This window comes from Pundamilia nyererei, unplaced genomic scaffold (genome assembly GCF_000239375.1).
Source record: "Pundamilia nyererei isolate P.nyererei 1_Seehausen unplaced genomic scaffold, PunNye1.0 scaffold00058, whole genome shotgun sequence".
In the NCBI taxonomy this organism is placed as follows: Eukaryota; Metazoa; Chordata; class Actinopteri; order Cichliformes; family Cichlidae; genus Pundamilia; species Pundamilia nyererei.
In genome coordinates, this window is record NW_005187459.1 from 2,270,962 (window position 1) to 2,286,380 (window position 15,419).

At 39.4% G+C, this 15,419-nt stretch overlaps 2 protein-coding genes across 2 annotated transcripts in view; one reads left to right on the forward strand and one right to left on the reverse strand.

Annotated features, from left to right (window-relative positions):
* The window catches only part of slc22a16 (solute carrier family 22 member 16), a 17,957-nt gene extending 6,897 nt beyond the window's left edge, over nt 1-11,060 (forward strand). Inside the window, exons 2-8 of the mRNA XM_013911188.1 lie at nt 1,422-1,898; nt 2,779-2,896; nt 5,185-5,746; nt 7,079-7,206; nt 8,413-8,522; nt 8,611-8,710; nt 8,849-11,060. Coding sequence (XP_013766642.1) covers nt 1,422-1,898; nt 2,779-2,896; nt 5,185-5,746; nt 7,079-7,206; nt 8,413-8,522; nt 8,611-8,710; nt 8,849-9,016 — 1,663 coding nt within the window. The 3' untranslated portion in view covers nt 9,017-11,060. The remainder of the gene's footprint in view (nt 1-1,421; nt 1,899-2,778; nt 2,897-5,184; nt 5,747-7,078; nt 7,207-8,412; nt 8,523-8,610; nt 8,711-8,848) is intronic.
* Nucleotides 11,061-12,046: 986 nt separating this feature from the next.
* The window catches only part of usta (uronyl 2-sulfotransferase a), a 56,529-nt gene continuing 53,156 nt past the window's right edge, over nt 12,047-15,419 (reverse strand). Inside the window, exons 6-8 of the mRNA XM_005734455.1 lie at nt 14,964-15,061; nt 14,691-14,848; nt 12,047-13,827 (exon numbers count right to left, since the gene is read on the reverse strand). Coding sequence (XP_005734512.1) covers nt 13,535-13,827; nt 14,691-14,848; nt 14,964-15,061 — 549 coding nt within the window. The 3' untranslated portion in view covers nt 12,047-13,534. The remainder of the gene's footprint in view (nt 13,828-14,690; nt 14,849-14,963; nt 15,062-15,419) is intronic.

The window sequence follows — 15,419 nt, forward strand, 5'->3', positions numbered from 1 at the left end:
AAAAAAAAAGGCAGCCAGTGTCCAAAGAAGAACATGGATAGATTTTCAGAAAGCCCAGACAACTATTGCACGAAGTCACTTTAAAAATGACAAGAAAGTCTGATTCCTTGGAAGAAAACCGAGGCATGAAGATGCTGTCTATGATATATACAGTGTTGGGAAGGTTACTTTTAAAATGTATTCCATTACAGATTACAGAATACATGCCCCAAAATGTATTCTGTAACGTATTCCGTTACGTTACTCAATGAGAGTAACGTATTCTGAATACTTTGGATTACTTAATATATTATCATGCTGGTTCATCAAGCGAGGGAGGGAGAAAAAGGAAAAGTACGAGCTGTCATCGAGCAAAAACAGGAGCTGAAGCATGTAAATATAATAACAACCACTGCAGCCAAGAAGAGTGCCCGAAGAGCCCAGTTGTAAGTAAGCTATTAAGACTCGACTGCACACCGTGTTCGTGTTTTCCTCCAAAAACAATAAGTTCCGTTGGAGCAGCCTTTCAACTCCTCTCTCTGTCTCTCGCAAGCAAAGTTGACCCACACAACAAAGTAAAGCTATTTTTCGGCTAAGAGCCCGACACAGAACCCACCGTATTAGCCAGAGGTCCCTTTACTATGGTTCGGAGCCGCAGACCTTCAGTAACAGTAATAAATCACAGCAATAGTACATTCACGTAGTTGTAAACAGCATGATAATATATTAAGTAATCCAAAGTATTCAGAATACGTTACTCTCATTGAGTAATGTAACGGAATACATTACAGAATACATTTTGGGGCATGTATTCTGTAATCTGTAATGGAATACATTTTAAAAGTAACCTTCCCAACACTGAGCACGGACTACACTGCCTATGATGCTACATTCTTTAGAGCTATACCGGTAGCATTCTGCCTATTAGCTTAGCACAACAACAACAAAAAGTGCTCTCTCACCCAGGAAACACGCAGAGAGAGAGCGTCACCCTGTAACCATGGCAACCGTAACGCCTGGAACAACAGAACATAGCTGTCAAACAAAACCCAAACAGTCCTGACCCGCGACAATATGAAACAGGAAAGTACCGCCGTGTAATCCACTTATTTCAACAAAGTAACTGTATTCTGAATGCCACCTTTTTAAACGGTAACTGTAACGGAATACATGTACTCATATTTTGTATTTTAAATACGTAACGGCGATACATGTATTCCGTTACTCCCCAACACTGGATATAGACTTGTTTTCTGAATAAATTACTACATTCAAAGCAATTGTCTTGAAACGATAATGCTGTTGGATACCTGGAAATGTCTTTTAGATTCCATTAAAAGTTGAACTATTAAGGTTGCCTTTGTAGAAGTTTTTTGTTTTTGTTTTTTTGGTGATACTGTAAAATCACCACAATAATTTTCCTGTATTCGCCATCTGTCCAGATTTCAGGCATGTCTGTACTTTGCAGCAGTCTTCCAGGCCATAGCTTGTGGAATCCACTACCTGGCCTCAGTTTTTCTGGTGGAAACTCCAATTTTTGTGTCTAGCGTGCCCGGCAACATCACCGACGTTCTGTATGGTAACGTGACGGCAAGCAGCCTGGAAGAAATCTTACCAGTCTTCAAATCAGGTAGTGGACCGCTGGTGGTGAAGACAGCAGAAGGAGAACAGTGGGAGCTAAGCCGGTGCCGCTGCACCCTTCGCATCAACCCAACACACTTTTCGTATGACTTCGATGGCAACAAAACAGTGAAAGAATGTACAGGGAACTTTGCTTATGACCACACCGAAGTTTACCAAAGCATTGTGACCGACTGGGACTTGGTATGTGATAAAGAGTGGCTGGCCAAGCTGTGCCAGCCCACATTCATGCTCGGGGTGCTGATTGGAGCGCTGGTGTTTGGGGACGTTGCTGACAGGTAAGCAGGGGCTGCTGTAAGATGAGGTCAAGGTTATTTTCAGGCAACATGTAGAGTCAAAGACAGGGGTTAAATGTTACCATGTGACACTTTTTGAGTTAAGTTTTAAACAGGAAGGGCTGTCCTGGCATAGACTATATGTTTTTAAAAAAAGGAACTTGCCAAAGTAGTTGTAATTCATGTAGTTGTAATTTCAGGACGTATGGCTTCACATTAGGTCAAGAAGGTAGTGGAAAGAAATGATTATAGTGAAAATGAGGCAGGACAAGTGAAAGCATAGTTAATGTAGATTGGAAAAAAAGAAGTGGAAGGTAATGACTGGAGCAGAATGCAAAGCCAGATTTGAGTGGTTAGCATTTACATGTGCAGGGGTGGCTGTAGCTCAGGAGGTAGCGCAGGTCACCTACTAATCGAAAGATTGGTGGTACGATCCGTGGTTGCTCCAGTCTGTTTGCCAAATATCCTCTGGCAAGAAACTAAACCCCAGTTGCTCTCCGAATGCGAATTCGTGTGATTGTTAGATAGAAAGCACTTGAGCAAAAAAGTGAAAAAATGCTTGCGTGAGAATGGGTGAATGAGGCTTGTTATATAAAGAGCTCTGGGAGAGTAGAAAAGCACTATATAAGAATCAGGCCATTTACCATTTACAGCAGTAAATTTTAGCAGAAAGCAGTCAGTCTTCTCCGTAACTTCATGCACAAGTATCATATTCCTGTCAAGCACTCCTGTCGAAATGATTTAAAACCACGTGCGACTGTGACAACTTTATAAGCCCCTTTTAATCGATTCCTTAACTGAATATACAAGCTCTTTTCTCTTCCTTTATTGGTCTGCTTGTCTCTGTCATTCTTTTTCACATAGTTTTCTTTCTCTCCACCAGAGTTGGGCGTGTGAAGATTCTGATGCTCACCAGCGTTTGTCAGTTTGGGTTCGGAGTAGCTGTAGCATTCTCCGGAAACTACTATTTCTTTGTGGTGCTCCGCTTTCTCCTTGCTATGGTGGGTACGGTTGTGAATGGTTAAGTACCTGTGCGTACGTGTGTTTTATAAAAAGCCAACGTGGGACATGAGAAGTGGCATATTTGCAATGTTCTTCTTGCAAACAGCCACCAGTGGATGTTTCTCAGCTAAACAACCTCTTGTCCAGTCCCTAATGTTCTCAGGTAATATACTTGAATACACCCCCTGTAGGCATATTGCAGCTAAGCCAACATGCAAACCAAAAATACCCCTTAAATATGTAATTTAAGGAAATGTGACACAAACAGTGACAAACAGGTTTAATTTCTGTCTTTATATTTAAACATGGGTTTGTTTGCTTTAGATGCAGATTATTTCATATCTGCTTAAACTAACACCCCTAAGGAAGGCGGTCTGTATGGTTACAAGTCCACATGTCAGTACATTAGCAGTGAAAGGGCCCTTTCAGTCTGTTTACTATTTCACTCCTTTCCGTCTTCTACCATCCCCCCCCAGTCCTCCTCAGTTACAGCTGTTGTTTTTCACATAGAGTCACTGATACACTGATACTGCACAGCTATACTATTAAACCACACTGCACAGCTACACTATGAAACCACACGGCAAACCTACAAAGACATATCCCCAAATCATTTCTATGAACTATAAATTTGTTGTATGCTGGTACTGTGTACGACAAGAGCATGCAGTCAGTTTCTCTTTGCTTCATAAGTTCATAAGGTTGAACACAAAGGATATACTTCAGGTTTACTAGCATGATCATAACCTTACATTTAAAGTCTGAGCAACATAAGTTATATAAGACTAATACAGATATTTGCTGATTTAAAAATCTGATATTCCAATATATCGACCGATATTTTCCAAAACAGATTTCCCTAACATTTGTTATGTGTAGTTATTTACTTATTTGTTTATACTCTGTCCGACTCTGTTGGGATTAGCTGGTTGTTGGGCGTTTCAAACACGGTTGCCAGCAGGGAAGCTGCAGAGTGCCATCTTGTGGACAAATTATGGTACTGTGCAAAAGTCTCGAGCCACCTCTCACTCAGCATTTGCAGCTGTTTATTGAAACATGAGCTAACATACAAGGAAATACAATAAATAGGACAGATTCTGCAAAGGTCTAACAAGTTTTTAGGGAATATTTGGGATGACCACCTTTATTCTTTGACAGACCCTGAACTCTCACTTTTTAGTAATTTCTTTAAGTTGTCTACAGGAATAGTTCTCCATGCAGCTTGAAGGACATTCAAAGCTCTTCTTTGTATGTTGGCTGTCTTATGTTCTGTTCTCTATCAAGATGATCCCATAGCACTCTGGGGAAGCCAATCCACGACTAATAGTGTTCCACTGTGATTTTTTTTTTTCTGTCCACGTGTAAATGGGTTTAGGATTATTGCCAATATGAAAAATGAAGTGCAATTACATTATTTCCTAACGGTATTGCATGGTGGATCAAAATCTGATGGTGTTCAAATATCCATCAATTTTGACAAGATCCCCAACATCACTGGTTGAAACGCCACCCCAAACCACGACACTGTGTTTTAAAGATGGCTGCAGACAGTCGCTATTGTACCACTGAACTGACATCCTCTGTAAATATTGATGATGACTTAAACCAAAAAATTTAAATTTCGATTCATTACTCCATAAGATCTGTTCCCACTCAAATTCAGTTCAAGTCTTCTATAATTTGGCATACCTCTGCCTTTTCTCCCATTTCCCTTTCATAAGAATGCCTTCTTGACAGCCACCTTTCCACTCAGACCGTTTCTGGTGAGGCTGTAACCAACAGTAAATGGATCAACTGATTGACCAGATCTATCTTTCAGATCTTTGCTGTCTTTTCCCCCCAGTTTATCCCTGAATGATTCATAGGTCAGTGTTAAGTGGCTTAACAAACAAAGAAACAAAAACCACAAACCTCCCAAAGACAAATTAAACAAAAGCAAAAAATTTCAGCCACCAGGTCAGGTAAAAAGTCTGGACTGAAAATGAGTGAAAAAGCAGCCAATGTCCAAAGAAAAACTTCAGAAGGCCTGTTTCTCAAGTGCACTTTAAAAATCTTAAGAAAGTCTAGCTCCTTGGAAACCAAATATTAAGAAATGATGGATGACTCAAGACTTTTGCACAGTACTATATACAACATCAGCATCTGTAACATGTTAGAAGGGCATTTTTTCCATCTCTTATTTTATTTTTCTACATTTCTTGGCCACTTTATCTGTTTTCTGTGGAAAACTGCTATTAAACTGCTATTAAAATGACTAGTTCCTATTTCTCATCTTTGCTTTTGACAGGTGTCTAGTGGCTATCTGGTGGTGGTCTTTGTCTATGTAACAGAGTTCACTGGCAACAAGGTACGCACATGGACATCGATGCATGTGCATGCAGCCTTTGCTGTTGGCGTCATGATGGTGGCTCTGACTGGTTACCTGGTGCGGGTGTGGTGGATCTACCAGATAGTCCTCTCCGTATGCACCGCACCTTTCTTGCTCTTTTGCTGGAAGTTTCCCGAGACCCCCTTTTACTTGATGGCCAAGGGCCGCTATGAGGAAACTGAGAAACTGCTGAATGTGATTGCCCGCGTCAACGGCCTTGAATGCAGGCTGAAAGCTGAGGATCTCCTGGAGCCAGGGAAGAGAGAAGATGGCAAAAGTCTGCTGAAGGGAGACACAGACGAGCAGTCATCCAAGCCTGAGAAGAAGCTGACCATCGTGGACCTGTTTGGCAGCTGGAGGATGGCCGGTCGTACATGCACAGTGTGGGCCATCTGGTTCATCGGCAGTCTGGGCTACTACGTCTTCTCTCTGGGCTCAGTAAATCTGGGAGGAAACCAGTATGTTAACCTCTTCCTTGCTGGTAAGTGATTTTCACATGAGTGGGAATTTGGTACTGAGATTGCAAAACTATAAACATGTACTTAATATTGTGATCATATTGGCACTTTTTTTTTTTTTTACCTTTGGTGTCAGATGTAGAATAGTGTCTCTGCTTCTTACTCTACTTCAGAGTGTTTCCAGTGAGTCTGGAGATGATTTAGTTCATCTGTTTAATCTAAAAACAACTCTTGCTACTTCTAAGTTGAGCAGAACCTTATGTGGAAATTTCAAACACAGTAAAAATCATATGTTCCTCTACTTTGCTTTGTTTAGTGCTCTGTATATGTAACCGAGAGTGAAATCAGTCTGCGAGGACTCAACAAAAATAGCAGCGCTCCATCCTTAAGCGAAATGGCTTCCTCGTGGTTTTCTGTCTGATTGAGAAAATAGGATTTACAGTCTAACAAACATCTTTTAGTTGAACTGATATAGTGTTCATGTAATGCTATTTGAAAACACAGGATTTTATTTAACCTTTGACTCAGGACAGAGGAGGTGGAGCCTGGACAAAACAAAAGGTTAATAGGGAGAAGAGACATCCTCCTGGGGGATGTAACAGTACGATCACTTAATTATAAAATAGGTTTGCAGAATTTATTACTAGCTGTGACTTAGATAGGTAGGTAGATTATTAATCCCACAAGGGAAATTGTTGACATTAGATAAGAGTAAAGATTGTGGCAGATAACCAAATGTGTAACCAAGTCGACCAAGAAAAAGTCCACTTACCTCCATCTTTACCTAGAGGTCGAGTAGAAGAATATTTCTGCCACCTCTCCATTAAAACTGTCATGAGTCTAGAAGCATGATTGGATAATGATGTTGTTTGGCTTGTTTTTGGTTTTTTTATTGGGGTTTTTTTGCATTTCACAACTCTCCAGTAGATTTCCATTCAGGACAGTAAACTTGAAGGTTTTTTTCAGATTTGACTGTTGATTCTTAACATGCAGATTGGATGTCTAGGTCATCACTGAAATTGAGGTTAACATCAAAATGACTGCTGAAATGTGTTTCAGGATGACTGCTTAGAAATATAATTGTAAATTATGTTAATTCAAGTCACAAAGTAATTGTTTTAAAGGAATTGTCTTGTATCTTCACGCTCAACGGAAAGTGTATTTTTAATCTTGATCATTTAATTGCCAGAGGAATATTTAGTGAGTGATCCCCATTTACTTCCATTAGAGGCACAGTGAAGAGCAGATCTGGGAGGCAGCTTTTCAGATGGTTATTTAGGTCCTCCAGATAGAATGTCACTGTCAGTGCCAGTGATAACCCCTGACAGAGAGCGGCTGTGGTTGGTTGTTTCCAGGTGCAGTGGAGCTCCCCTCTTATCTGGTTGGCTGTTTTGCAATGGATCGGATTGGAAGGAAGAAGACGTGTGCCCCATCTCTGCTCCTGGCTGCGGTCGCCTGTTTTCTCATTATTGTGGTACCTGCTGTACGTACAGAGATGCACCCTACCCCCACCCCCACCCCCCACCACCAAAAAAAAGTTCAGCTGTTCACAGAAATCTGCAGTCATCTTTAGGTGCAAGTGTCAGAGTTCAACAGTACCAGCCCAGTGACAAGGCGATAAATCAGACAGTCCAAACTGTACAAGTACATGTACTTTAAGAAACTCTCTCTAACATGTGTTAAGTTCTGAGGCAACTTTGCAATCCTAAACTATACCGCCATGTCTTTTTTGGAGGGAAGAGGCTTCGTCTTGGTAACTCTTACAAATGAGCCATGCTTGTAATCCTGCATCCTAACTGCATGTGGAGCTTTACACATGTGACAGTGATGCTACTGCTTACAAGATAGAATAAATAAAGCATAGAGTTACTTAAAGTACTTGTACTCTAATGAACTCGACTGTTATTGCGATGTATTTTGTGATCACTGACCAGTACTAATGAGATCCGACACTTGAAGCTCCCAACATGTGTTCTGAGCTCTGACCCAAATTAGCACTGTTCATGGATGAGCTGGCAAACAGCTGGTACTTCATTTTTAAATAAATATGACCTTTGATCTTAGGAGCCACGCAAACAGTGAAAGATGGAAAAAAAAATAGCAGCATGGAGACAGGGGACACGTCTAAAGTTCTGCGTCGCAACCCTGCTGACACGGCAGTAGCGACCCTTTTACTCACACCTGTTCATTCCAGCTGTCATGAATCCAGTTGCAGTCTCATTAAGTTCCAGTTTGTTTCCAGCACTTCTTAATAGAAACCACACGATAGCTTGGCTGTATACAGTTTATACACTGCTTTGTAGTCAATGGGAATTAATAATCAAATACATTTCATTTTACATTCAAGCTTATTCTTCACTTAGTTACCATATATTAACATGTATGTTTTTATGGATGTTTTAAGTCAAGGGCATGTTTGACACACAATCAGAACTTGTCAGAGAGTATAATAATAAATTAAATTATAGTGACTGACAGAGCAACACTTATTAAGTTCGTTAAGTCTCTGATGAGCAAGGGCAATCAGGTGTACAAGTACTTAAGTACAAGTACTTACTTGTGCTTTCTTGAGTTTTTAAAAGTAGTATATGCACCTGGAATTTAGTTTTGTTATTTGGTGCTAGGTGTCTAAAGCTAAATTGAATTGAAATCTTTCTCTTTGTTTTTCTTTCTCTCTTCATTTCTACAGGACATAGAGATCCTGACTATTGTTCTGAGTATGATAGGAAAGTTTGCTATTGCGATTGCCTTTGGTCTCATCTACCTCTACACCTGCGAGCTTTACCCGACTATCATCAGGTAAGCACGCTAAAGAGTTTTGTTTTTGTTTTAAGGGTTTGCTAAAAAATTAATTCTAACAGAGGGAGTAATGCTGCTCTTCCTCCAGGTCTTTGGCAGTAGGTAGTGGCAGTATGATGTGCCGTGTCGGCAGTGTGGTGGCCCCTTTCTGTGTCTACCTGGCTGACATCTGGATCTACCTACCTCAGGTATAGAAATGCATTTAATGTTTTAGCTGTCAACTTCCATTTGTTCTCATTTATCATAGTTTATTTCTAAGTTTACCCTGGCAGCACTGCTAAATTAAAAAAATTCCCCCCTTTTTCTCAATCACAACCTGTGTTTAGCTTATTGTAGGAATCCTGGCATTAATTTTTGGAGTACTCGCACTGTTTCTGCCTGAGACCCTTGGCAAACCTCTGACAACCACCTTGGAAGAGGCTGAATCTCTGGGACGTAAGCCCAGCAAGATGAACGACAGACTGGAGCTGAACCAGCATGGAGCAAAAGCTTGAGCCATACACTTCAGGGAACACAGAGATCTAAACACAAGGAGACAAGCTGTGGAAGAGAGACGAGGTGACAACAGTTAAATACCTGGAAACAAAAATGACATAGATTAATAGGATGGTTGGAAAAAAGTGAAAAACAAGAAAAGATAAGTTTTTATGATAACTTGTGAAGTGACTTTTTTGTTAACATTTTGTTCTGTAAAGTGACCAACAGCTTGATATTTTAGGAGGCTTGAGAACTTCCTCACACTCTTCTGCTCTATCATGTAAACATCACAAAACAATGAAAATCATGTGCCATGTGTGGTAATTTGTGAAAGCATACTTTGAGTCTTTTTTGTAGTTTCGATCATAATTTCTATTACTGATTTTAACTTTGTACTTAAAAAAAATGTTCAAAATTTCTTGGAACACAGCTACAAATAAGACAGACAGGACAGACAATAGAAAGACTTTATTTATTTTTAAATCAAATGAAGTTTTTGTAGTTATAGGCAGAACAAAAGCAGATTTTTATGTTAGGTCGTCAGGTGTTTCTTGCCCTGTTGGGCTTCTTTCAAGCAGTGTTTCAGCGGGTATCCTCCTGCTCTTACCACAGTGTTTATATTACCGACAAGAAGTGATGACCAAAACTATTAAAATCAGACTCCAGCTGTACTGAACCAAGTTATCATTTAAAACAAAGTTATCAAAGCTAAACTGCTGCACATTTTTTGACGTCTACGACCATCTGACCAGATCATTGCAGTGCCTTGGTTATTTTATACCATAATAAATCGTATGTCGTGTATCTAGAATGTATTATTCTAATATTAAATAAGTGCCTTCAACTTGCCTTTTAAGGCTTTCTTTTAATCTCAGGACATCAGTTTTGCTGTGAATCTATCACTGGATTTATCCTCAACTGCCTCTTGTTAAAGATCAAATATTTAAAGGTAACAAAAGAGCAAAGTTTTGCACACCATTGTTAGACCTTTATTAGGTCTTCTTCTTCCTATTATTGTGACCTTTATTAAAGGTTAATGAATTTTCTAATTACCCATAAACATTACGGCGATCACAATAACAGTGTGCAGGAGTTTTTTAATTGCTCATCTTGTCTAAGATGCCATTGCTGAGCTTTACTATGCCTTTGTTATCTAATCTGTGTGCATGTGTGGGTAGAACTGAGTAGAACAGTCAAGTTAAGATTTTTTTATATGCGCTTATATGCAATCAGACGCTAGGCAGATTAAGAAAAGAAGCATAATAGTACCTTATAGAGTCTTCAAGAGTCAAATGATCTCCAGATGTTTGGACCAAATACAGGGATGGACCACAACACTGTGGAGATGTACTGTATATACCTGATTTACAATATTATGTTACAGTTATGGTGCATTAATCCAAAGGAGAAAAAGAACAGCGGCTGGTGTTCTAAAACTGGTGACTGGTCTGCAATCAACAGTATGGACTTTTCCATTAATAGCATCCTCGTCTTATTTTGATTTACAATAAATATGCAGAGGATTGACACTGGGGTTTATGGCTTTTTCATTCTGTTCATATGAACTGGCTTTAGTTAGCACAGTTTTACAGTGATACAGAAAGAGACTTTATAAACCTCGGTAAAGGAGCAAGTGAATTCCTTCCATTTGTCAATAAGGAAAGTTTGAACTTGGTGCTGGAAATGCAAAAATAATACAGCAGGTCTGAGGATACGGTGCCTATATACATTAACAGCTTTGTGTTTGATGGTGAAGGGGAAGTCCCACAGCCACAGTGACATTCCCATCGCCATTACCGAATACATAAAGGTCCTCTGTGTTCAACTTTTCAGGAGAAAACTACCAGTTTTTATGTGTGTGTGCTTATGTGTATGGAAAAGTACTAAACATGAGTTCTTCTAACGTGAACTTCCAGTTCTGGCGTGATACTGGTGCCTCAAATAGAGTGGGGGCTATTACTGGGCTAAATGGAGCGAGTAAGGATGTAAGGATGTTGTTATCAATCTGCTTCATGTAAGTGATTATCTCCTGTTGTTGACAATGTGCCAAAATTCTGAAAATGTAACGAGTGTTTGTGGATATTTCCAAAAACATTTTGTCACTCTAATTTTTCAAGATTTAAATAAAAAAAACATTTGAGTATTACAATGAGTGATGACTATTTACGCTTTATTAAGTGCACCTTGCTAGTATTCGGTTGGAGCGCCTGTTGTGTTCAGAAAAGCTTTAGTTATTTGTGGCATATATTCAACAAGGTGCTGGAAATATTCACACATTCACATTGTGCTCATAAAGCAGTGGTAAGATGTGGCATTTAAACACTGTTCAGGTCCCAGAATACGGCAAGAAAATGTCCCACACCCCATTTAAACACCATCTGTGGCCTGAACCATTGATATAAGTCGGTATAGATCATGATGGTTTTCATGATGTTTACGTCCTAGCATAAATGTCTGAGCAGAATTCAAGATATCGGGCAACATTCTTCCAATATCCTGTTGAATTGTAGCCACAGTTTCCTGCTCTTAGCTCAAAGGAGTGGCACCTGGTGTGGCTGCTTTAGGCCATCTGCTTCAAGATTTGACATGCCAGAATAAATACTCTTGTGCATACAGAGCTGCATGCTAGGTATGTATAGTAACTCATGCCCCGAGTTACACAGTTACTTAGCTTGAAGTGGTAGGGCCATTCTCTTCTGACCTCCGACATCAGCATGGCATTGTCACCCAGAGAAATGCTGCCAAGTGGATATTTTCCATTTTCTTCTGACTCTACTCTGTTAACCCTGTGGTGGTGTGGGAAAAATCCCAAAACATCATGGTACCAACAACATGCCTCAACGTCCCCTAAATTACCTTTCTGTCTTTAAGGGCCACTTCTTTTAAAGTGGTCAGTGAGTGAATGCCCTCTCTTAAACAAAGGTTCTTGGAAAAAATGCATACATATTATATATATACATATAGTTAGCAATTCCCCGAATGGAGTCACCATAATATGTCTGTAAAAAGTACGTTTTTTTCTGTATCAAAACCATTTTTAAGTAAAACAGGGGCAATAGCTGCAATAGTAAGAGGACATTTATTGACGGTCTTTGTTAGTTGTTCATTCATTGTCCATTTTTCATTCTAGACACCCTTAAATGCCGAAAATTGTTTTATAGCCACCAGCATAAACAACAACAAAAAAAATGTGAGCGTTAAACATTGTTTTTTTTTATCTTCCTGAGAATTTTATATGGAATGCAAATGAATAGAAAACAATAAATAAAACTAGCAAAAAACAAAACACGGAACATAATGATGAAGATACGCAGAACAGAGATTAAGATGGTAGAGTGAAATGTCTAGTCACGTAATAGCTTATGGTTAATTGTTTTTTTTAAACATCTGTGATGAAAAAGCACTGTGGAGCTGCTGGATAATTAGAAATAAGTATTAACTGGGCTTGGTAACACTTCACACACTTTGATGATAACATTAATATACAGAAAACCCTTAAACAGCAAATAATCTGAGTTGAAATGACAGGCAAATCAGCATTCAGTTGTGACCAAATCCCTCATTTTGCTGCAGATGTTAAGGAAATGTCACCTAACACAAAGTGCAGTGTATTCATACAGTTTTGCAAAAAAAACTGCTATTTGGCAAGCTCAATCTTTTAAACTTTGGAATACAAATTAGGCTTCATAAAGGCTTTTAACTCACTCTACAGTATCAACATATAGCCTGTCCCAAATAATAAATCTTTGCTAAAATACACAGCTTGTTTGGTCAAACTCAATCATTCATGCACACTTTTGGAATTCTCTGAATTCATACTTGAGTGCTCGCAGTTTAACCCTCATTTACACCTAATAGTATTTAACAAATTACACAAAATTACACAAAATGTTATAAACCAATACTAAAACAAATGAACTGACTATGTCACAACTCTGCCAGCTGTGCACAGAACTTTCTGCCACACAAATCCCAGAACCCTTAATAAGGTCTGACAACAGTCCTGGAAGACTAATATACCTAAAAGGCTTATGGCACTTTTTAAAATTCACAACAACATCCATCTTTCAGGACATCAAACCTCTCATAAAGTAGTAATCTGTCTTGGGAAATGCCTTTAATTCCTCTCCTATAGTAAACAACCTGGCGATAACATTTAGCACATTTCCAATCACAGTTAGCTGTCCAGATCTTGCACTAATCTCTCCCTGGAGATGACAGCGACAGTACGGTTTTTAAACGAACCCAAAAAGAAGCCCAAATTATAAAAAGGAAAACTTGAGTCAAGCAGATTGAGTTGAATATTATTTCCCATTGCCCTTGGTCAATTTATAAATAGAGCATTTTGTCCATCCAGTTTCTCAACTCTACAGTCTTCAGTGCTGAGCCCGTCAGGTTGGGAGTTGCACCTCAATTCTCTGGGTGACGCTGAAAGATTGAAACTCCTCCCCTTTGTCCTCAGGGTACAGTTTTCTTTAGCCAGTCCTAGCTAAGCAGCCGTTACGTGGCTGCGTCTAATGTTCATCGAGCATCCCTTAGGGATGAACCAGCCAGCTATTTGCATCCTCCAGATCCGTTTCCAGTTCCTCGTCTTCATCCAGAGGCTCTGGGGTTCGAAGGGCCAGTTGCCGCAGGAAATCATTTGAATAGGCGGGGGGTTTGGAAACAGACTTCAGGCCGATTTTTTTCTTCGTGAGGTGGAACTGGTCACGGACGAAGTTGTAAAACTCGTACTCATAGCGCATGCGGTGATACAGCACCTGCAGGGCCTCTAAAGTGGGGGTTTGTTTACGCACAGTGCCCGTCATGTTTCCCATTTTCCTATAATCTGCAACAAAATGATGGAGAGACAAAAAAACAAAGTTCAGCAAAGACTAAAATCAAAATGTTTTAAAAAAAGTTTCAAGCACATTTATTTAGACAGGAAATTACTTAATAACTATATCATATATCATCATCTTAAGCCACTTATTTTTCCAGTTAAGTAGCAAGTGATTGCTGTTTAATGTGAATGATTCATATATCACCTCATCTATTTAGATATCTTGCTACTAAAGTCATCATGACAAGCGGTTCGCTAAGCTGGACAAAAATAACATGCAGCTCTTGGTATTTCTTCCTAGCTATATCTGTCACTATGGCCTTCTTGCTCTGCTTGTCCACCACTACTATGCCCTGTTGGTTAGCCATCACCAGTTTGTTTGTCTGTATCTGGAAGTCACAGGATCTTGACTACTATCCATATGAGTTCTAAGAGTGCTACCTAACTCTTATTGCAGCTCTTATAAAGGTGATATTTTTGATAAATCACATACAAAAGGTGTTGCTACCTTTTGTATGAAGTCACTGAATATTTCTCGTAATAAAGATCACCCCAAATCATGTAATAGCACATTTTTATGACATTCAAAATAAACAGATAAACTGTATCTTGTGATCAGAACCTCATTAAAAAAAAGGTATGCATAAATCAAATCATGAGAACTAACTCTGTCCTGTGTGGAAGTTAGAGCATTTTAACGGTCACTACCAGGCTATGCAAATTTGTGACAAAATACCCGCAAAACTATTCACATTCTAATTACGTTGATCACGTTACCATGCTAAAGACTTTTTTATTGTCTTGTATAGGAAAACATTCACTCGATACTCTGACAACATAAAACATTCTATATCACAAGGTGCAGCTACCAGGGCTCTTGTAGATGTTGAGTACTCCAGTAAAGTAATGAGGTAAGAGCCTCTCTAGCAGGAGCAGAACGTCCTCCAGCTCTTCCAATATCCCCACAAGGAGGTAGTTCTCCAGCACATTCTGTTTGGCCCTCTCCAAAGCCCATACTCCTGGCTCTCTGTGTGAGACAGAAGGAAAATAAGACCAAGAGAAAGTTTGCACTAGAGTAGCATTACTTGGAAAGAAATATTACCAAGCTTTTGTAATGCAACTTGACAAAATCTCATAAATACCTGCACTGAGGATGCTGTCCACAGAAGTAGGGGATGATGTAGAAAACCCTTGGGTTGGAGCACTCAGGGTAATTCTCTAGGATGCAAACATTGATGTCCTGAAAGCAGACAAGCACATATGAGTCTTTATATTTTTGCTTTACTAATAATTTATGCTTTTTAAAAAAAAAATTTATTCTACTTGCAGTGAATTTGATCTCAATCAGAATTGCAATTATTTCTTTTTACCACTAGAGGAAGCTATTCACTTGCACTGCCGTGAACCTGGACTGCTTGCCTGTCATTACCCCACAAGCCAAAGTGCTTTGTCAAACCACATCTTGTGCACAAAGATAAGCTCTTCCCTCTCATCTCAGTTGATCTCATAGGCTATGATACCACATAGGAAGAGAAAGTATTTTCAAATGAATTCGTGTTTAACTTAAAGATGTCACGATTAAGATAATGAGACCAGAG